This window comes from Myotis myotis, unplaced genomic scaffold (genome assembly GCF_014108235.1).
Source record: "Myotis myotis isolate mMyoMyo1 unplaced genomic scaffold, mMyoMyo1.p scaffold_m19_p_8, whole genome shotgun sequence".
Taxonomy (NCBI): Eukaryota; Metazoa; Chordata; class Mammalia; order Chiroptera; family Vespertilionidae; genus Myotis; species Myotis myotis.
Genome location: NW_023416390.1, coordinates 45924963 through 45946204, shown reverse-complemented (window position 1 = coordinate 45946204; position 21242 = coordinate 45924963). Strand labels below are relative to the sequence as shown.

The following is a 21242-nucleotide window of genomic DNA, read 5'->3' as shown; positions in this document are numbered from 1 at the left end:
GAAATATTTTATTAAGTGAAAGATTCCATTATTAGATTTCATATTATATTAGAAAATACTCATTGCATGTTATAATTGTTTATATCTAGTATATATCACAAGAAAATAGATTTATTTTTCCCTTGAAAGTTGAATGTTTAAAAATAGACTATGCAGTGCCCATAGTAGTTGCTCAATAAATATTTGTTAAATAAATGAAGTACAAAACAAGAATAATTTGTGGGTATAAACAGTAATTATAGTAATTATAGATAACCTGTCACAGACTTTCAAAAGTATTGTTATTGCCATATATATATTGACTCTTTCAAGGAGTCATTTTGAAAGCTAGCAAAAGTAATATGAAAAGGCAAATAAATATTTTTTAAATACACTTTTACTTAAATAGCAGTTATGCAAACATTCAGAGCTACAAAGTTTTTAAATAATTACTCTTTTATTAATAAATGTTATATACTTGTATATAAAATTAAAACTTGTACTTTCTTGGCTTACAAATGGGAATAATTGTATAGAACACTGTTCTATTGCAAAGTATTTAAGATACTTTTATACAGTAGAAAAAACACAGGATTAAAGGCAATAATTCATCATATTAATGTGGATCCACCTCTGTATTCTGCCACTAACCTTAGACAAGTTACTTGTTTACCTCAGTTTACTGACTTTTAAAATGAAGACATAATAAAGACTTTTCCTGTTTCCCTCACAGTGTGTGGGAGAGTATTTTTTAAATGCAGAATTGTACACAGAGTTATGTTATTCATTCAGTATTAAACAGACAGAAAGCTCAGATAAACATTTTTATAACAGTTTCTGCATTCTACTTTTACTTGAGAAAGAGAAATGTGAAAAATAATTGCACAGGAAAAATTTATGCAAAATAGCACATTTCATGCTACACAATGGATCAATATTCTAGTAATCTTCTCAGCCTTTTATATTTATTGTAGTGTTCAGTAATTATTGATTTTTATAATGAATCTGTTATCTTTCAAGATCATATAGGGACTGCTGAATCATTGAATACTGATAAAATTAATTTTAAAATAATTTTATTCTTAATATTGTTTTCTTATATTCTAAGTCAAGGGTCCTCAAACTACAGCCCGCGGGCCACATGCGGCCCGCCGAAAACATTTGTTTTTTTACTTCAAAATAAGATATATGCAGTGCGCATAGGAATTTGTTCATAGTTTTTTTTTAAACTATAGTCCGGCCCTCCAATGGTCTGAGGGACAGTGAACTGGCCCCCTGTTTAAAAAGTTTGAGGACCCCTGTTCTAAGTCTTTAAATATTGATGTGTAGTGTTTTCTGCTATCTGGAACATTGAATTAAGATTTCACTTCCAGGCAAGATTTTGCATTCCTATATTGAGCCACTGTCTATGTAATATTGACATGTCTGTCTTATTTCTTGTTATTATCTATGACTTCCAAGCATAGAAGTAGTAAATAAAAGATTGGATATCTTCATGACATTGAAGAAACTTTTCACTATGTTAAATATTGCTGGGTTCAACCTATTGTAATAATTGTGGGTCAATGTCTTTGGGCACTAAATTTTGCATATATAGTTTTGTCTTTTCAAAAATAAAGTGAAGAATCAACATGCTGCTATAGCATTGCCAATCAGAATGCTGAAATAGCCACACTAGTAGTCACTTATTTATTCTAAATTGTGTAATATTATTGCATGGCTTCATCTGTTAAATTTCTGTAAAATCTCAGCATATCTATTTCTTTTTTTGTAGGTGAACTTAAGAGTAATTCTGGAAGGCTAAAACAAATGAATCCAATATATACTTTAGAAGAGTAGATTTTTAAACAACAAGTTATTAAATTTCTGCCTATGTTTAGGTCTATTACAACGGCTACCATGGAGACACCTCTGAAACGTTCTTGGTGGGCAATGTGGATGAATGTGGTAGAAAGTTAGTGGCGGTTGCCAGGAGGTGTAGAGATGAAGCCATTGCAGCTTGCAGAGCAGGGGCTCCCTTCTCAGTAATTGGAAACACAATCAGGTAAGCCTGACACTGACAAGTAAAGGGAGGGTTGGCAAATGGTGCAAGGTTATTGGTGGCTTGGTATAAAGTTGATGACATGTTTTATGATTCAGAACCATCATTTCATTCTGATATCAGTATGTGAACTGCCAGGCTACAGTGTTGTTCCCTGAGTTAAAAAAAAAAAAAGAAAAAGAAAAGAAAAAGTGAATTATATCAGGGTCAGCAAAGAAATGTATAGAAGCAGCAAGCAATATTTGTGGACTGCTTTTGTTTTAGCTTGACATGTTGGTCTGTAGTGTTCCTCTACTCAAAATCACACCAGACGTGGAAGAAAGTACTTCAGAAGGAGCTAAGCATCCTAACACTTGGATGATGAGACAGGAGAAAAGCTAAGTGTTCTAAAGGAATGAAATAAACATATTCATGTGATGCAGAGGTAAAAAGCCCAAGCTCAAGCAAGCTTTACCATTCAAATCAGTGGATTAGCAAACAGCCTGAAAGGGTGATCTGTCCTGTTGGGTCTGGTTCATTTTTCCTGTAAACCATTGTTTACTTTCCACACAGCATTCTGTACTTGCTTTTTTAGTAAATGTGTATTTTCTGAATTCAAGACTTCTTCTTTGTAATCTGTTGCCTACTTTTAGATCTTTTCCCCCCATAACTGTTTTGAAGTAGACATGTAGAATGTATGGTTGCTGTTTTTTATTTAAAAGTAGTACATTTTGTTAAAGATGACCACATCAGTACCTTTTAAAGTACTATTCTCATTAATATGAACCATTGAATGCTTCCCATTTGTCTGAAGGATGGACAACTTAGTCACCTTGTAAAGATGGTGCCTTTTTTTTTTTTTTTCATAAGCCCGCAAATGCTTTAAGAAAAATGCAGTTAAATGTATTTATGGCTTTAAAAATATTGTAACAGTGTCTGAATCAAACTTTAGTAAAATCTCTTTTGGTTATATCTGAGAAGCTTTTATTGAAGACTTTGAACAAAATTGTGTTTTTGACAGTTTTAAATTATAGGCTAACTAGCCTGGGAAAAAGGGATAGTGTCTCTCTGTTCTTTCATAGGAAATGTTGAATCAGACCCCTACTGGGAAAAGAAATTTAATGCATATCTCACTATCTTACTGTCCATGAATATAATAGAAACGAATTCAAAATGCAGTTTTATTTTTGCAAATGGGATGAGTCGATAGATGTACCTCATATTTTTGAACACCTAGGGTTCAACAAATTTACTGGTGGTGTTCTTGCATTTTAACAAAATTTATTCTTCAGTGGAAGGGGGCAGAGAACACTAGATTCTTATTCAAGCATTCTATCGAGCTCTGCATTCATGGCTGTGTCTAAAGGGCATGTCAGCCTTTGATTCTCTCTGAGAGGTAATTATCCTTTTCCTGTCACGGAACAACAAATGATAGCTAACTACAGAGGCACATTTGCAGTAGTCACATTCATCAACTGCAGGAAAAAAAATTCAATTTAATTGTGCAACACAGCTGCACATGGGCTTTTGAGCATTTCTGTTGTTCTCCCTGTCTCGCTATTCCTCCCTCCAGATCTATTTTTTAAACTTTTTTTCTGGTTATTTTTTCCCCTTTTTTTGTCTCTTCTTCCATTTTTACTCTCTGTACTTTCTTGTTAAAGTAATTTTCCTTTGTGGCTCTCATTCTTTTTTCCCCATTGAAGGCTATGAATGTAGAAAATTATCACAATTACTCATATAATTGAGCCTCTTTGTAGCAAGTGCAACTCCAGTAGCCTTTCTCCATCATGAAAATGGTTTCATTATAGGGTTTTTCATATTCCCTGACACCATCTACACAGAGGAACAGGCGTGCAGATGAGATGTACTAGGAACAGGCTGGATCAGTAAGGTCACAGTAGGAATAATTAGCTCTGCTATGGAAAGAGCATCTAGGCCTTTTACTGCTACATAAATGTACTGTCCGTGGCTTTTAGTCACAAAAAAACTTACTAACAAATGGAGCTCCCGCCTACTACTTTGAAAAAAAGATTTGTATCAACACTACAATTTTCCATCATTAAGACTAATAACACAGAGCCTCGTATACATCAAGGGGAATAAAAAGAAAAATCTCACATTCAAGTGGCGGCTGGGTGCTGACCTTTGTTCCCTTTTTTTGTGTACGACTTAACTGTTTACAAAAAAGAGCCACACGCCACACCAACATGCAGGTGAATTCCAGCCAGTGCTAGCAAAGCCCAGCATTCAGTCGGAAAATCTGATAAATCTTTATGTAGGATAATGCATTTCATTACATATTCACTACATTAATTCTAGATACATAAAAAAAAGAAGAGTAGAATTGAAAGTGACATTAGATTTTAGCTATTTAAATGCAAAGGTCACTTTTTGCAGAGTACAAATTTGTGTGTATCAGCTCCTTTGAAAACCAGATCAGTCCCAACAGCATTTACAAAACTAGATAAAAAAAATAACAGACAATGAACTTTTTACTTTTTCCCTAATACATTTCATTATTTAGATGGTTTATGTCTCCACCGGACAGAAAACTGGCCCAGATTCTAACAAATGTTTGCTCTAATGGGTTAAGGCAGTGTTTCTGGACATCTATTATTTCACCTTTTCTTATTCAGGCAAACTCTCAAGGGAATAAATAAACAAGCAATCTCCACCTTTATGCCAAAGTACTTGGAATCATTACAGACCTAAGGTTTACAAACATCTTTCAACTCAGTCTCATTTATTTTAAGATATTTACCATGTTTTTTGCATGGCCTCCCTCTACTGATACAGCATGAAAAGAACATTCAAGCATCTTTTATTAGTATTCTGTTACCAAAAATCAAATGATCTTTATAGGAAATTTTTTAATTCTCTGAAGCCTGAAGGATAGGATATCTCTGGAAAAGTATTGGCCAAAAGAGTTTAATGAAAACAGTCCTTCTCTGGGTGTCCTTTTGTTTCATGAGAGCTAGTGATCTTTAGGTTACAGTGTGTTATTATCCTCACTGTAGCTCCATTTGCTTTGAATATTTCTAAATCTGTATTTTCATAATTATATCTAGATGGTACGATCGGTACATATGAGAATATTGTGAATGTGTAGATTCATGCATCACAAATATGTGACAGTTCAATCAAAAATAATTTAAACTTATACTTGTAAATGTCATGATGAAAGTATCAATAAACGGTTTTTAATGTTTAATTCATAAGTATATGTTTTGATATTAATTTAGAAGAATATAAAACAGATTTTGAAAAATAATCTCTTTCTATTAGATTATGCACATTTAAACAATAAGTGGCTCAGGCAAAATAAGTCATTTTAATGTCATTTGTGATGGATTTTTCTTGACAGCTACTGTAAATTACAATTATACTGCTTCTCTTTGCACATGAAAGTAAGCATTGCAATAAATTATCTTTTATTTCAATCCATCATGTCTGCTTTTCAGAAACAAAAAACCTCAAATAAAAGTTCAAGAAAAATACAGTAATTTGTGGTCCAGTTTGAAACAACAACAACAAAAAAGTACCACTCTTTTGGAAAACAATTACTGGCTTTCAAAAATATTACTAATTATACTTCAACATTTCTTGTCATTAGAAGGAATCATTGGATTGTGCATTCCTTCATTAAAAGACTACTTCTTAAAATAAAAATCTGGAAACATTAAGCTAAAATGTCATAACTTAGAATATCAGTTGCCATTTAAGATCCTTTAATTAGAGATGTGGCCAGTTAGAGAATAGTTCTGTTTAAAAGATTCATGTAAAATGGTAATGAAACTATTTCCATGTGCATTTTTATTTTGTTAGAAGAGTATGTACTTAAATATTGGACTCCTCTGCCCTCTTGGGGAATGTAGTCTTAGTCATAAAAAGGTAGTTGAAATATATTAAGAATTTTAATTATTTATTGAGACATTTAATATTTCAGTTGAGGAAAACTGCCTCCATGAAAGGGATATAAACTAAAGAAAATGGTCACAAGATGAAATTCCTTAAGAGATTTTTCTTTCAACTACAAACTATATCTGACACATGAACTATAATAATACAGTATAATTTAAAAGTAAGTTTATAAACTACTTTTATACACCATCTCTCCCCTCCTCTCTCCCCAAATATTCTATATGGGCTGCAAATCATAAATGTGCTCAGGCTCATGCAGAGGTGCCCTACTATCTTAGAGGATTTTTAGTTGGGGGGAAAAAAAGAGAAGAGCTAAAACCATAAGAGTTCTTTTCAATAGATTTCAGGAAAAAGAAGGCAAAATGTCCAGGACAGGAGACCCTTGTGCTCAGAAATGGGTCATGACCCTAGGGTGGCTGGTGTTGGGGAACACCTGCCGCACTTCTTGGGCACCCCTGCCCACCCAGCTGTTCCCCAACACACCAGTCAAGAGAAGCACACGTGCTCCACCTTCCCGTGCCACGATTACGGGTACCAGTTCTCGTTTTCATGTTAGAGTAGCATTTGCTACTACAAGTCATTTGGCTTGTCTCTATGAAGTTAGATTTAAACCCTAGAATTAGGTAATCTTTGCTTCCCATGTATTCCAAAATAACAGAAGGGGTGTGCTTTGAAATAGCAATTTGGAACATGGATGAGACTTTTTATCCTATTTAGTCCCTGTAGGTATGTGTAAAAAAGCTAACTACCAATCCAAAAGGAAAGCACTCTGAAAAGCAGACAGAAGGGTATATACTAAGCTGAGAATCGAGCCTTGAGATGGGTGCTCAACAACGAAACTAAAGGAAATGTGTCCTGCTCTTTCCCCCACGGTGGTGAACCCCTCTGACCTTTGCATCCATGACAGATACATTCTATGATATTCCAATAGCTGGGAGTTCCAGTGGGATCCAGGCAGTAAATTGTTGTAGGAGAATGCACTCAGATATCTTTAGCCACCTAGTAATTGCAGAGCTTCTTTTATGAAGAGGAATGAGAGGTATGATGGGGGGAGGGGGGTGGATCCCCAAGTGTTTTTTCAGAGTGGGCTTTCTTCCTCTCCTCTCATCGGAAATTAAAATGAAGATTGCCAGTGTAACGCACATTTAAGATGTAGCTGTGATGCCTGCCAATCAGAGCCTTTTTTAAAAACCTAGGTGGTTTTTTTCCTTAAAAAAAAAAAAAATAGGAGAACAGTTTATATTGAATGCTCTTAGAATCAATGAGATTTGTTGAATCTGAAGTAACATTACAGGTTTAGATAGAGCCCATTTTTGTAAAAAAAAAAAACCAAACAAACAAAAAAAACACCTATATCATTATATCTTATTTCATAATATCTCTTCCACCCTCTATCCACTCTTCATCCTCAGTTTCTATTCAGAAATTGTGTGGTACAAATAGAAAAGCCTTGGAAAACTTGTTTAACCTGCCCAAAGTGCAAAGATATGTGGAAATAACCATAAAATACCACTTAGATTAAAAAACAAGATTGATTTATCATTCCTGTCCTCGGCACATGCATTGCTTACTTATTTCTGTGTTATCAGTTACAAGGAAGTTAAATCTGAATGAGAGTCTGCCTGTCTGCTGTGTAGAGTGATATCCAATATTGCACAGGTCTGGAGATGAAGGTTAAAAATGTTGAGAGAAAAGCACATCAACATGCATGCTCATAAAGATTCTGGCTAAATGCCTTTGAGCTCATATGAAACTAAATGGAGGGTCTTTTGGAAACTCCAGTTTGGGATCTCAGAACTTTGGTTTTGTTAACAATTTAAATAGGGATCTTGTAAATCCCAATCCATTGTTATGGTTAGGATTCAGGCACTGTGCCCTTCCTTCATCCACCTGAAAATATAAAAATTGTTAATGGTATATATGTTCTTGTCTTTCTTGTACTCCCAGAAATAAAACATGTGCACCTAATTTCAAAAACAACTTCTTAACCTTGTAGGTGAAGATTTTATGGTTGGAGTATATGTACCATATTTTATTTATATGGAATAGATGGAACCTAAATGATGTGGTTGTAGAAATAACAAATGAAGCATTAAGAATTAGGAATTGCCGAAACCGGTTTGGCTCAGTGGATAGAGCGTCGGCCTGCGGACTGAAGGGTCCCAGGTTCGATTCCGGTCAAGGGCATGTACCTGGGTTGCGGGCATATCCCCAGTGGGAGATGTGCAGGAGGCAGCTGATCGATGTTTCTCTCTCATCGATGTTTCTAACTCTCTATCTCTCTCCCTTCCTCTCTGTAAAAAATCAATAAAATATATTTTAAAAAAAAAGAATTAGGACTCATAATACTAGTTTTTCTTAAGCATCCCAATGGTTAAAAAGCATTCTTTATGATTCCTCTATTTTTTTAAATTGATTTCAGAGAGGAAGGAAGAGGGAGAGAGAGATAGAAACATCAATGATGAGAGAGAATCATTGATCGGCTGCCTCCTGCATGCCCCACACTTGGGATCGAGCCTGCAACCTGGGTATGTGCCCTTGACCAGAATTGAAGCTGGGACCCTTCAGTCTGCAGACTGACGCTCTATCCACTGAGCCAAACTGGCAAGGGCTATGATTCCTCTTTGTGGTGTAAGTCTTAAGGAGAAATCCTAAATGATCCCAAAGTTTTGTACTATTTCAAGAATACAGACAAAGCAGATTTGACCTTTTGTGCAAATGTCTGTTTGCAGAATGTATAATGCTTTGACCAGAATAAGGGAACTATAGAAGTAGGAAGTCACATTTCTAGATTATAAATTTTTTTCTCTGGTTCCCAACTTAGTAGTAATTTGCATAGTCTTTTTGTGAAACCCCATACACCCACGCAGGTTTTTATGACCTGCATTATATGCACATGTATCTTGGTTATATTGACCTATATATGTGTGTGGCACACTCACTTGTCTAAAAGTGGTCTTGTTTGAACATTGTGCTAAGGTCAATGAAGCAAACTACTGTACGTTAGATACATACCTTTTTTCTTCATTTATCCAAAGGAAGTTTTACAAGCAATGGCAAAAAAATATTTAATTTATTCCAGAATAATGAAAACATTGTCATTATCTGACTCTAAATATAACTGATTTATCTATTTCATAGAATATTTTAAGTGACTTTGTTTTATATATGAATGCATTAAAAACATATCTAATTAAATTAAATATTCTGTTTGGTCACTTTTAAAGCCACATTACTCATCAGAATGGTTTGCAAGTCTGTTCACATTTTGTGGGACATGGGATAGGATCTTACTTTCATGGACATCCAGAAATTTGGCATCACGGTAAGAAAGTTAATTTGGGAGCAATTAATTGAATGGAATCAAGATAAGGCAGTTTTGCTCCTGAAGTTCTAACTTTGAATCCACATTATCATCTTTATGTGTGTGTGGATTCAAAATTAGAATTCAAAGGATAATTAATCAGAACCAGCACGTTACTATGTTACTGGATTATTGCCCAGTAGTTTCAGTCCCAAAATAAGATTTATTTTGCTTTTTGTCTTCTCTTGAAGAGTGATTGATGGCCGGAAGGCACAAGGAATATTTGTCTAGGAAAAGTTAACTGAAATCAAGACGCTGCTGCACCAGTGTCCCAGCAGCATGCACATATGACTTTTCTGTTTTCCTTTTTCTACCCCCTTCTCTCACTGCTGACTGTTGTGGTTAAACTTCATCACATCCGCCACAGCGATGACAGCTGATGTATTTAGCAGCATGTACTCTTTAGTGATTTCTAGATTATACCCACCCTGTGTGCCTTCCCTAGAATCTCCTGTTTTTCACTGCCTGGGTGTGCACCCTACAGTGGGGAAGCAGGGTGGGCCACAAGGCAGTGGAGGCAGGGGGTCGGGGGAGGAGATGGGGTTAGGGTAGGAGGCAGTACTTTGAAGACCCCCAGAGACCAAAGGACCCTGTGCAGGTGGGCATCCCCCTTGGTTACTTGGGAGTAGTCCCTGGAGGAACTACTGCCTAGACCCCATGCCCTGGAAGATCCTAGAGATGCAACAGGTCAGAACTTCCTTTGGGCCAAAGAGCCCCACCTGAGGTCCAGGAGGAAGTGCAGAAAGGGCCTCTTAGACATATGCCCCACCCAGAGCTCACACTTGGACTAATTTGAAGTCACCCCTGACCTTGCCTCCTGTAGCCTGCCTTCTCTTTGCATCTGTTCCCAAGATGTCTTACTCTTTGGATTGGGGGTAGATCACAAGGCCCAGGACCCAGCAAAGCCAGGAGACATCATAGCAAGTGGCCAGGGCAGCAGAGGATCCTGATAAGGGTCTAAAACACCCAGGCTGCTCCTGCTAGGCCTTGATCCCCAAGGGCAGAAAGTGCAGTGACAAGCCCAGGAGCCCTGTGTTTAACCCTGGGTTGTTTGTGAACACCCAGGATTCTAGAAACCTCCACCCTCCTACCCCAAAAGAAAAAAATATTTAAATTACCAAGTTTTTTTAGCAGCTCAACTCCTCTAATTCTGTTTCTATCTTTTTCTCCATTTCCCATTCCCATTCCCCCTACCCCATCTTTTATTTCTTACAGCAAATGACAGCGATCTACTCATGGAGGAGGGAATGGCCTTCACCATAGGTCAGTGCTGGAGCTCCTCTTCAGAGAGCTGCAGCTCCCCTGGCAGAAGCATCGGCAGTGGCGCTGGCCTAGGCCAGGCAGTCCCGTGAAGGACTAATAAAGCCAATCAGCATAATGAAATAATTCAGATGCAGAGTAAATCTGATTAAATAATATCCTCAAGCCCATCTTCCTAAATCAGATACTTACCGACACATTTAGGAGAGGCAGCCCTCCACCCTCTAATTCTGTTACCAAGATAATGTGGTGTTTGGGTTTTTGGTGTGTGTGTGTGTGTGTGTGTGTGTGTGTGTGTGTGTGTGTTCATTAACACGCAGTAACTGGAGACGATTATGTCCCTTGCTCCCTGTCAGCAGTGGCATGTACCCTCTGTGGCCCATTCCTGGCTGATCATGTGATTGGTGTCGCCAACAAATTCCAATCACCTAAGACCCGGAAGGCCTCATGTTTCTGACTGGGGCTTAATGGAGAAGCAATTAGAGTGAAATAAGAAAATTATTATTTACTGATTAATGAACATTTTGAGCATGTTTTTTTTAAAAAATTCAAATATTTTTAAAAACTCACTGGTATTTATAAGAGGGACTGGTGTTTGGGTGGTTATTATCCACAGGGTCCTAATTAAGGCTTGATTAAAATGCCCTTTTTCCTCTAAAAAATTAGGAACTAGGCAACTTCATACATTTTGAATGCTGTAACGTTTCCTCTTCCTACTGTTTAGTTTGTAGTATACTGTGCAAGCAACATCAATTATCAGCCCTTGCAATGTGACAACATGAACCCGTGGGGGAAGTACTTAGGAGGAGGGGGAAAACCTTCTTATTCTCTTTTTTGATAATCGGGAAACAATGTTTGACAGGAATCTGATTAGTTCACGCAGTAAACATTTTCCCTCTTACAGAGCCAATCATAACCGAGGGATCCCCCGAATTTAAAGTCCTGGAGGATGCGTGGACTGTGGTCTCCCTGGACAATCAAAGGTGATTACTTTTCAATTGTTTGGAAAGGGAAGGTTCATCCCACGGCGCTGGTGAGCTGCGCTCCCCGCCCCGCCGGCGCTGGCGCGAGTCCTGAGCGCCGCTGCCCTGTGTGTTTCAGGTCCGCCCAGTTCGAGCACACAGTGGTCATCACGTCGGAGGGCGCTCAGATCCTGACCAAACTGCCCCACGAGGCCTGAGGAGCGGCCCCACGATGGCAGAGGCTGGGCGCCTTTTCTCCTAAATTGCTGAAACCCAGTTGGAGAACTTTTAGTAGCACCGGCGGAAGGCTGGTCCGCTGTAGCCTACCTAGGGCCTGGAAGCGTCTTGGAAAACCCGGCGGGGATTGGGGGCGCTTGGGAACGCAGATCTGAGGCCCGCGTGGCGGCGCGCTAGGATGGACTGATCCCGGAGCCGGACTGTTTCCCAGCTCGGGGAACATTTCTTGAGGGGGAATGGGACGCCCTCGTTTGGAAGAGGAGGGATTCCCATAGGTGCATGGTTTTCTCCTTCCCTTGTCTTAACTCTGCCCAAGTAAAAGGCTTCACCTCTTAAACCCGTTGTGTCTGCGCTCCTAGTCTCTGACCGTTACTGGGGGGCGGGGGGGGGGGGGGAGGAAGAGAGTAGTTGGTTAATTTTTGAGTTTCTGAACTTTTCATATGCCCGCGCATAAAGAAAAACCAGAGCCTGGGTGTTAGGTGGAATTTTTTTAAAGTCTCTTTTTACCCCATTATGGATCCTCCAATTGGCCCCTGCTCCCCGGCCCTTCCCGTTCTTCCCCTTCATAAGGGCTTTGCAATGAAAGATCAGCCCGAATGGAGGGGTTGGTTACAAACATGTCTTTGCCTGTGGACCCCAGCCTGGCTCTTCTGCAGGCTTTACCAATCTAAAAACAGGACTTTCTGATCCCCTGCAGCTTTCCCTCCCTGACCCTCATCCTGCCCTGCGGTGCATCCCAGAGGTTACTTTTACAAAACACACACACACACACACACACACACACACACACACACACCGTTTGTTGCACTAGGAAATGTATGAATCCCAGGCTGCTGTAGCCCCTAAATCAGAGGTTCTCAACCTTCCTAATGCCGCGACCCTTTAATACAGTTCCTCATGTTGTGGTGTCCCCCAATTTCATTGTTACAAATTGAACATAATTAAAGCATAGTGATTAATCACAAAAACAATATGTAATTATATATGTTTTCGGATGGTCTTAGGCGACCCCTGTGAAAGGGTCATTCAATCCCCAAAGGGGTCGCGACCCACAGGTTGAGAACCGCTGCCCTAAACTAACCTCTCCCCATACTGGCCCCCTTCAGACCACATTCTAGCACTGGAGACCCAGAGGTTCCCAGCGAGAAGAGATTCGGCATTTTTTTAGGGCAAGGGCCCAGTTAGCAGGATTGGAGTTGGTGAGTTTCACTCCAGTTCAACCTCCTGCTCACAGCTCCACCTGCTTCAGGAAATCCAGAGATCCACATCCCTGTCCCAAGACCCATTCCTGCCGGGAGCCTGCTCATACCTGGGCCCAGGGGTGGAGAGGGGTTGGGCCTTTGGCAGGACACAGAGAAAAGAGTTGCCCCTCTGGTCATGGTTTTAGGAACAAGTCCCATTTAGGGTTTCCTCAAAGTCAGTGCTAACTCTCGTTTTTACTGAAGTGGTTTTCCAAAGTTGCCATCCTCTAAATATAGCTTGGGCTAGAGAGCACCAAGGAAATGTAAGACACCTGTAGTTGCCAAAACAGATGGCCTCTTTGACTGGGTCCCAAGGGCCAGCTCCTCTCTGTGACACTCACAGTGGTCGGGAAAGAGATAGGAAACCGAGGCCAATGAACATGCTGGGAACAGTGTTCAGTTCAGTTTGTTCCCTGAACTTGGAATTCTCCTGAGCATTCTCCAACACCTCTGGCTCTCTGTGTCCAGAGCTGGGGAATTTGGACAAAAATGATTCTGATTCTAGTGGATCTCCGAGCTGGAAAAGACAAGGAAGGGGTTGAAGATCTACAAGATTCATTGAAAAACTTCTGGGGTCCTTAAAAAACTTTTACAAGCCTAGAGACTTTCAGGGGCTGCTGCCTCTGAAAGACCTGGTGTCTCTTGCCTGAGAAGGACTTCACTTCTCTCCCAGAGCAGTCGGATTGCACCAGTTACCTGTACCTTCTCTACAGGTCAGGTTCCCCGAGAATAATTTTATTAGGACCACAGGATTTTACCAACCACTGAGACAGCACACTGCTGTGCAGCAGTTATGCCAAGGTGCAAGTATGTATGGCTTTATAACCCCTTTATTAAAGTAACTAGCCTAAAGTGTAAACATTGTACATATACAGGCAATACTCTGCAGCGCCATAGGAAAGAAACTTCATTTAGAACCAACTCCGTTTAACATGCTTTAAAGTTGAAGTTAGAGAAGCAGATTTTAAAGTACCACTCTCCACCCCTCACCCCTGCCAGCTTAATTGGCTCCAAACCTCACCGGGATTCCAGCCCACTGGTGGCTACAGCTAACCACCAGGCGCCAGTCCTGCGTGCCTCCAAGAGGTTCTACTGGCAATCCGGGACATTCTCCGGATACAAGAGAGAGTTTTATTTTCTCTGAGAGTTGGGACAGGCAGAGATCTAAGCAAACCTGCGTTTCAGAACAGGTGTCCCCTTAGCGGGGTGGGGTGGACGGGCTCATAGAATAGAGATAAGATCACACGTTGAGAAGGCTAGCCAAGGCCGGCCGCGTCTCTGAGCCCGGAGGGCCCTGGCTCATCCGCCCCTCCCTGCAACTGCTTCTCTGGATCTAAGAAATAATTCCGGAGTGCGGACACTCGCTCGCCCACAATAATTCATTTCTAAAATAACCAAGACTCTGAAACCCGTTCCTGAAGGGGCGCATGCGGGTCTTTTGTTCCCCTGAGCCAGCCCGGTCCACTGCGCTACGCATGGCTTGGAGTCCCCCCTCCAGTGTGGACGGACAGAGAGCCCTGGGGACAGACCATCGCGACTTGTGGCATCCTCTCTCCCATTCCCCCACCCTGCAGTTACATCTGGAATAAACTGGCCTTGGGTGACTCAGCTGTCGGGTTTCCTCTTGCATTGCCCCGAGCACCTGGAGTGACCAGCCCCGCTTCCCTCGGTCCCAACCCCAACACCGCTCCAGCCACGGCGATCACTTACGTGGTCAGGGCCCGCCAGGCGAGCGGGAAACCAGGGGCCCCCGGCGGCATCCGTGCTGCTGTGCTGGGCGCACCACACCGCGCTCCACACCCGGCTCTACACCCCAAAATAGGCGCTAGGAAGGAGCAATGAAAACCACAAGTGCAACACGGAAATCAAGAGGAGTCCTGCAGCTCTTGGGAGTTGTCTGGTAGCGGAGTCATTATTAGCTGGTTGTTGCTACAAAGTATCACCGTGTGGTTGGGTGATTAAGAAAAAAAATCTTTTTAAACGTTGGCAAAGCTGTTATTGGTTTGGAGGATCGGTTGTGGGGTGGGTTGTTGTTGGTTTTTTTTTTTTTGGCTTTTGTTTTTCTTTTTGCTCCAACCACACAGCCTGAAATATTTCTACCCCCAACATCATGCCCTTAAACCAAAGGAGAGGAATTCCGCGGGCAGCTGCTGCTGCTACTGAAGTTAAAAAATAGAGAAGCCCCTTCCACTAATATCTGCAACGACAGCGCCGATGTAATTTGTTTTGAGTGCTCATTTTTATTGGTGTTCCTTCTGCCAAAATGTACTTGATTACAGAGGTTTGTCCTGTGATCATTGCGACACTCCAGCCAGGGGAAGGTGCGGCGGGGAAGGTTCAGCTCAGGCCAGATCAAATCCCAGGCTGTTTAACGCTGAAAGGCTGCTTGTTGCTATTAGTGTTAAATATATGGCTAATTATGCGTATGAAAATTAAACATCAGTGTTATGCTAATGGGGCGCCTTCAGCTGTGGATTCGAGCACTTGAGACTACCATTTAATCAAATGAATCAGTAACTAATACATCTGCACGTGTGAACTTTCACAAGATCATTTCCCCGTTCCCGCCACACCGCTAAATTATGAAAGAAATAATTATCAACACTTTCTAATTACCTAACAAAGTAATTCTGGATTCACCGTGAGGCTGGAGGAATCGGGAACCAACAGCCCCTCGAAGACAGCATGGTTTGCACCACGCCTCAAGAGGGTGGCTGTGTGGTGGTTACAGCGTGGGGGGGGGGAGTTTTGGGGGGGGCTTTTGTGCACTTCTCTGTACCTAGCGCCCCAGACGATAGGAGGCCTTGGCAGCTTTTGCCTCCACCAGTTCTGTCCCCAGGCCCAGTTGCGCCCACTTTGACCACTGAAGATGAGAAGGATCCTGGGCGACAATGAGAGACACGTCCACACACAAGATATATGAGCCTATTATTGGCCTGGTTTTGCCGCGGGTTTCGGTGTCCCCGGGACTCCTAAACCCCAGTACTCTCGTTGGCCCCCAGGAGGCCGGGAAATGACCACCTGGCCTCCGCTGCTCAAGCAGAACCGAGCCCGCCAGCTCCAGGACGCCACTCGGCGCCGCGCCCTAGGGGCGCGTGAGCCCTGGGCGCCAGGCGCAGAGGGAGTGGAGAGGGGAGGGGGCGGTGGAGGAAGGATGGGGGTGTCGGGGGAGTGGAGGGCGGTGCGGCCGCCTTTCCTGGGAGGAGAAGCGCGGGTTCCTGGCTCTCCGCGCGCACTGCTTTAATCAGACCGGTGCAGCCTCGAACTGGAGTGGCCAGCTGGGCCTGGAGCAATGCGAGCCGGCCCCAGGGAGCGACGGCGGCGGCAGGGCGGCCGAGTGAGTGAGTTCGCCCGAGGGCCCCAGATCTCACCCCGGGGATGTGGCCAAGCGAGCCCAGGCTAGGGCGGGGCCTCCGGGAGAGCGCTGCGCTAGGCACAAGGCGCTGGGGAGGACAGCGCCCTGCTAGCCGCCTCCGGCGCCCCCCAGTGCGCGACTTCGCGCTCGGGAGGTCGCGGCCGGGCTCCTGAACGGCCCTCGCTCAGCGCCAGACCCGGTGGCGGTGGCTGGGAGAAGCTGTTCCCGGGGCCCCGGTGTTGGGGTGGGAGGAGGATGGGGATCGTAGGGGAAGGGGAGGGCGGCCGCCAAGTCGCAGGTTGCGTTCTGGGAAGTGAGGCGCTCCGGGAGGCGGGAGGCCTGGAGCCGCGGGCCGCGGGAGTCCTGGCGAGGGCGCCGGCCCATTGTGCGTCCCGCTCGGCGCGCTCTTTTGCAGAGGAGCGAGCCCCGGCCGGGAACTGTGGACGCGTCTCTCCCGAGACCCGGCCGCCTCGCCCGCTCTAGTCCAGCGGAGCCGGAGCGCCTCGGACCAATCCCCGGTGATTATGCAAGGCAACGGACCAATCAGCTCCGCCGGCTCATGAATATTTATGACCTTGGCTGAGTCAAAGCTTTGAAGCGAGTTTGGGGAGCTCCGCAGCATCATGCTTAGACTTTTCAAAGAGACAAACTCCATTTTCTTATGAATGGAAAGTGAAAACCCCTGTTCTGCTTAAATTGGGTTCCTTCCTGTCCTGAGAAACACAGAGACCCCCAAAAGGAAAGCAGAGGAGAGAGAGAGACCCACACCCAGACCCCGCGAGAAGAGATGACCATGACCACCATGCCAGAAAGTCTCAACAGCCCCGTGTCGGGCAAGGCGGTGTTTATGGAGTTTGGGCCGCCCAACCAGCAAATGTCTCCTTCTCCCATGTCCCACGGGCACTACTCCATGCACTGTTTACACTCGGCGGGCCATTCGCAGCCCGACGGCGCCTACAGCTCGGCCTCGTCTTTCTCCCGACCGCTGGGCTACCCCTACGTCAACTCGGTCAGCAGCCACGCGTCCAGCCCCTACATCAGTTCCGTGCAGTCCTACCCAGGCAGCGCCAGCCTCGCCCAGAGCCGCCTGGAGGATCCAGGTACGTGCGCCTGCCCGGGAGAGGGAGACTAAGAGGTATGAAGGGAGAGAGGGAGGGGAGGGAGGGAGGGAGGGAGAGAGAGAGAAAGAGAGAGAGAGGAGGGAGAGGTTGAGAGAGAGGTGGGGTGGGGGTGGGGAGAGCGCCGGAGCCGTGGAGGTTTCGGGTATCAATCTATGGATCCTTGTCATAGCAAAGAAAAAAATTTTTAAAAATCCTCCTAACTAACAACTATCCGGCAGAGGATAAATAAATCCGAGAGCGTCCCCTGCACTAGCTGGGCCTCTGGGTGGCTCCGTGCGTCGAGCACACAATGGCCCCCTGGAAAACAGAAACCCACATGTGCACGTATTAGTCTCGGTAATTATTTATTGCGTAGCGCTATAAACAATGTGTGCAATTAAGGGTAATTAAACTTCAACTACCGCCTGCAAAAACAGCAAACTTTCCCTGCAAAGGCAGGAGCTGCGCGCCTGGGAACTGTCCCGGTCCGCCTGCAGCCGTCCGGGTCCGGCCCTCTGATTTTGCGGGACCTTCCCCTGGTTTTTGGAGTTTCTGGAGCATTCTCTCTCCGGGTCCCGGCTCCGCCACCCCGCTCGGGAGCCGCTCGCCCCTGGCTCCCCACACGGAAGGCTGTCCCTCGCATTAACAAGGGTCCCTGCTTCTGCTGTCCCTCCAGGGGCCGACTCGGAGAAGAGCACCGTGGTGGAAGGCGGTGAGGTGCGCTTCAATGGCAAGGGGAAAAAGATTCGCAAACCCAGGACCATTTACTCCAGTTTGCAGTTGCAGGCTTTGAACCGGAGGTTCCAGCAAACTCAGTACCTAGCTCTGCCCGAGAGGGCGGAGCTCGCGGCCTCCTTGGGACTCACGCAGACGCAGGTACCTCGCTGCTGCCCCACCGGCCCGCAGGGTTCCGCGGCCCGCCTGCGCCGGGAGTTTCATTTTTACTCTCTGACCCTCAGGGTGTGTGTGTGGTGGTTGCGGGGGGGGGGGGGGGGGGAGTGTGTGTGTGTGTGTGTGTGTGAGATGTGTGTGTGTGTCCGCCACCCCTGGCCCTCCCAGCGTCTCCCCTTCTTCTTTCTCTCTGCCCGGGCTCTCCCTGCACTCGGCACTCTGCACTCCGTACTCCGCGCTCCGTACTCCGCGCTGCTTGCCGCCCGGACCTGCAACCCTGGACGATCTGATTAGGGCGCAGGGAGGATTTCCCCGGACGTTTTGTTGGGGGATTCTGAAGTCACACGTGCCCGAGCAACTGGAACAATAGACTCGGGGCTTAATCCCTTCTTTGCCTTTAAAGTGTGTGGCTAATCACTTGGGGCCTGGCCTGAGCCTGTGTCTCCCTCCTCCTTCCTTTTCCTTCTCCTCCTCCTCCCTCTTCTCCTTCTTCTTCGGGGTGGGGGGGGGATCCCTTCTTTTGCCTTCTCACACCACCCAAGTCCCAGACCCCGGAGGAGAAACGGACCTTCCTTCCCAATTTCTCTGAGAGTCCGGGGAGCCCATGGGCGTTTTGATGACGAATGTCCCGGGTTTCCAACGTTGGGGCCGGGATTTGAAGCAGAGCTGGAGAGACAAACAGACATTAAGAAAAGGTTTACATAAGTCCAAATGAAAAGTTTAACAAAACCTTGTGGCTTCCTTGGTCAGTCTCCAACTCACTCAAGGGCAGAAAGGATGGCGAAGAGAAGGCATTGCAAATAAGTGTCCTCCACTCCTTTTCGCCACTCGATTCTTTTATTGATGCTCATCCTGGAACTGAAGGCTCTATGTTGTGCAGGCCCTGCATCTTCCCCAGAGGATTGCCAGCCAAGGTTGGGCTGAGTCCCTGGCAGGAGAAGGCCTAGATCCCCTCTCACCCCTCACCACCACGCCCCCTGGCTCTAGGAGAGCTGCCCCTGCCGCCAGGTTCTTATTGGTGGTGGTGGTGGTGGTGGTCTGTTCCCCCAGCTGCGAGTTGTCCCTTCTCCCAGGGCGGTAAGGGACATCCTCTCTCGCTGTCCCACTGTCACCTTATCTCCCAGGACCATGACGGGCGCAATGGACCTAGCTTGAGTCATGCTGCTGTCCGCTCTTGCAGGTCAAGATCTGGTTCCAGAACAAGCGCTCCAAGTTCAAGAAGCTGATGAAGCAGGGCGGGGCGGCTCTGGAGGGGAGCGCGCTAGCCAACGGCCGGGCGCTCTCTGCCGGCTCCCCGCCGGTGCCGCCTGGCTGGAACCCCAACTCCTCATCCGGAAAGGGCTCGGGCAGCAGCACGGGCTCCTACATCCCCAGCTACACGTCATGGTACCCCTCGGCACACCAAGAAGCTATGCAGCAACCCCAACTCATGTGAGGTTGCCCACCCGATCCCGCCCACCTCCTTCCCATTTCCCCTGGTCCGGGGCCCCTCCTGCCTCCGGGTCCGTCCACCCCATTTGTGTGCCGTGGACCCGGAGAAGGGCTCAGAGGGAAAGAAGAAGGAACCGTGGAGGCAGGACGCCCACCGCCTCCTCAGAGCCCCTTGCTGTCTGGACTGGCTACTTCCCTGGCGTCCACACCCTCGCCTGAACCCTGGCCTGGGCCACGAGCAGCAGAGAGAGGCCTTGCAGCTCAGTCATAGCCGCAGGAGACAGCTGGAGCAGCAAGATAGCCTGTTGGACCCAACCGACCGGGGACCCTCATTGTGTGGGACTATCAGGAAAAACACACAAAACAAAAGCAATGTAGAAAAAGCAAAAGCTATTTTCTGTCCTGTCCGTCTCTTGTCTCCTTTCGCTCGGTATCTGTGCCCTGACAAGTCGAGGTCCTCCTCTGTCCACTGTCCTCATTCTGCAGCCTCTGAAAAACCTCACCAGGTCCCGGGAGGCGCTGTCCACCAGGCCACCCAGTTCCGGATACTTGGATGTTTTACCCTTTCAGACCTTTTCCTGGGCCTGCCCAAACATCTGTGTAGCTCATTGGGGAACTGGGGGAAATTGGAGGGAGGGGGCTTATTTATTGAGAAATGGACTTCTCCTGAGGCTGAGTGTTGGCCAGTACGCAATTCTATGGGACAGGAGGAGCACACTGTCCAAATATACCAGTCACTTCAAATGCACCCGGGGGAAAAAAAGAATAAGGAGGACCTGGTGATTTTTAACTTATATAGTAACTTTTGTACTTCACTGGTCTAGAGCGGTTGGAGTTGAATGATTTGCATATTTTACATGTTTTTAAAAAGAAAGAAATGAAGCCAACACAGTTTCTCATTTGGAGAAGAACGCTTAGTCTCCTTGCCTGGACAAGTAGGAAAATCTGAATTCTCTCCTTAGGGAGAAAGAGAGAGAGAGGACCCACGGGCAGCGGTGAGAAAAGAGGCGGGTGTGAGCGAGCACCCTAATGCCAGTGGGCTTGAAAGCAAGCAAACGCAGCTTTTCAACAACCCCCAGAGGAGCCAGAATGATGCCAGTCACCACCTGAACGCACAGCCTCCAGTGCAGGATCTAATCGCTGTACATATTATTGTTGTTATTAATTATTATTGTTATTATTATTGTTCTGTAAACATGTTGCACAAGCTTAGCTATTTTTTTTTCTGTTCCGTTGAGTGTGGCTGTAAAACCCGATGCTTTGTGAAATGAGAATCTTGACATTTTACTTGTGAAATTTGGAAAATGTGATCAGTTGAAATCAACCATGTTTTGTGTTCTCTATGTCAAAGTTTAGTTTTATATTGAGAATGTTAACTTATTGCTTTGTATCTTGGGGGGGGGGAAAGAACTTTGTAAATAAGTTATAAAGTTTCTTTGACAGTAAAATTATGGTTTCGAGAAAGAGCTGCTGTACGGTGT

General features: G+C 45.0%; 2 protein-coding genes across 3 annotated transcripts in view; both read left to right on the top strand.

Moving 5' to 3' along the window:
* METAP1D (methionyl aminopeptidase type 1D, mitochondrial) overlaps nucleotides 1-12080 on the top strand; it is a 68206-nt gene extending 56126 nt beyond the window's left edge. For both annotated transcript variants that reach the window (XM_036320051.1, XM_036320052.1), the window contains 5 exons: nucleotides 1860-2023; nucleotides 9148-9245; nucleotides 10500-10547; nucleotides 11449-11527; nucleotides 11646-12080. In XM_036320051.1, the coding sequence (XP_036175944.1) occupies nucleotides 1860-2023; nucleotides 9148-9245; nucleotides 10500-10547; nucleotides 11449-11527; nucleotides 11646-11724 (468 nt within the window). In that variant the 3' untranslated portion in view covers nucleotides 11725-12080. The remainder of the gene's footprint in view (nucleotides 1-1859; nucleotides 2024-9147; nucleotides 9246-10499; nucleotides 10548-11448; nucleotides 11528-11645) is intronic.
* Nucleotides 12081-16634: 4554 nt separating this feature from the next.
* Nucleotides 16635-21159, top strand: DLX1 (distal-less homeobox 1). The gene is made up of 3 exons (XM_036320891.1): nucleotides 16635-17439; nucleotides 18116-18315; nucleotides 19511-21159. The coding sequence occupies exons 1-3, from the start codon at nucleotides 17127-17129 to the stop codon at nucleotides 19763-19765; spliced, it is 768 nt and encodes a 255-aa protein (XP_036176784.1). The 5' UTR covers nucleotides 16635-17126; the 3' UTR covers nucleotides 19766-21159.
* Nucleotides 21160-21242: the final 83 nt, after the last annotated feature.

Excerpts from the sequence above, each read along its gene's own strand:
- DLX1 (XM_036320891.1), top strand. The coding sequence starts at position 17,127 with ATGACCATGACCACCATGCCAGAAAGTCTCAACAGCCCCGTGTCGGGC. Across the intron at positions 17,440-18,115 it reads GAGCCGCCTGGAGGATCCAG|GGGCCGACTCGGAGAAGAGC; the intron begins GTACGTGCGCCT and ends CTGTCCCTCCAG. Across the intron at positions 18,316-19,510 it reads TGGGACTCACGCAGACGCAG|GTCAAGATCTGGTTCCAGAA; the intron begins GTACCTCGCTGC and ends CCGCTCTTGCAG.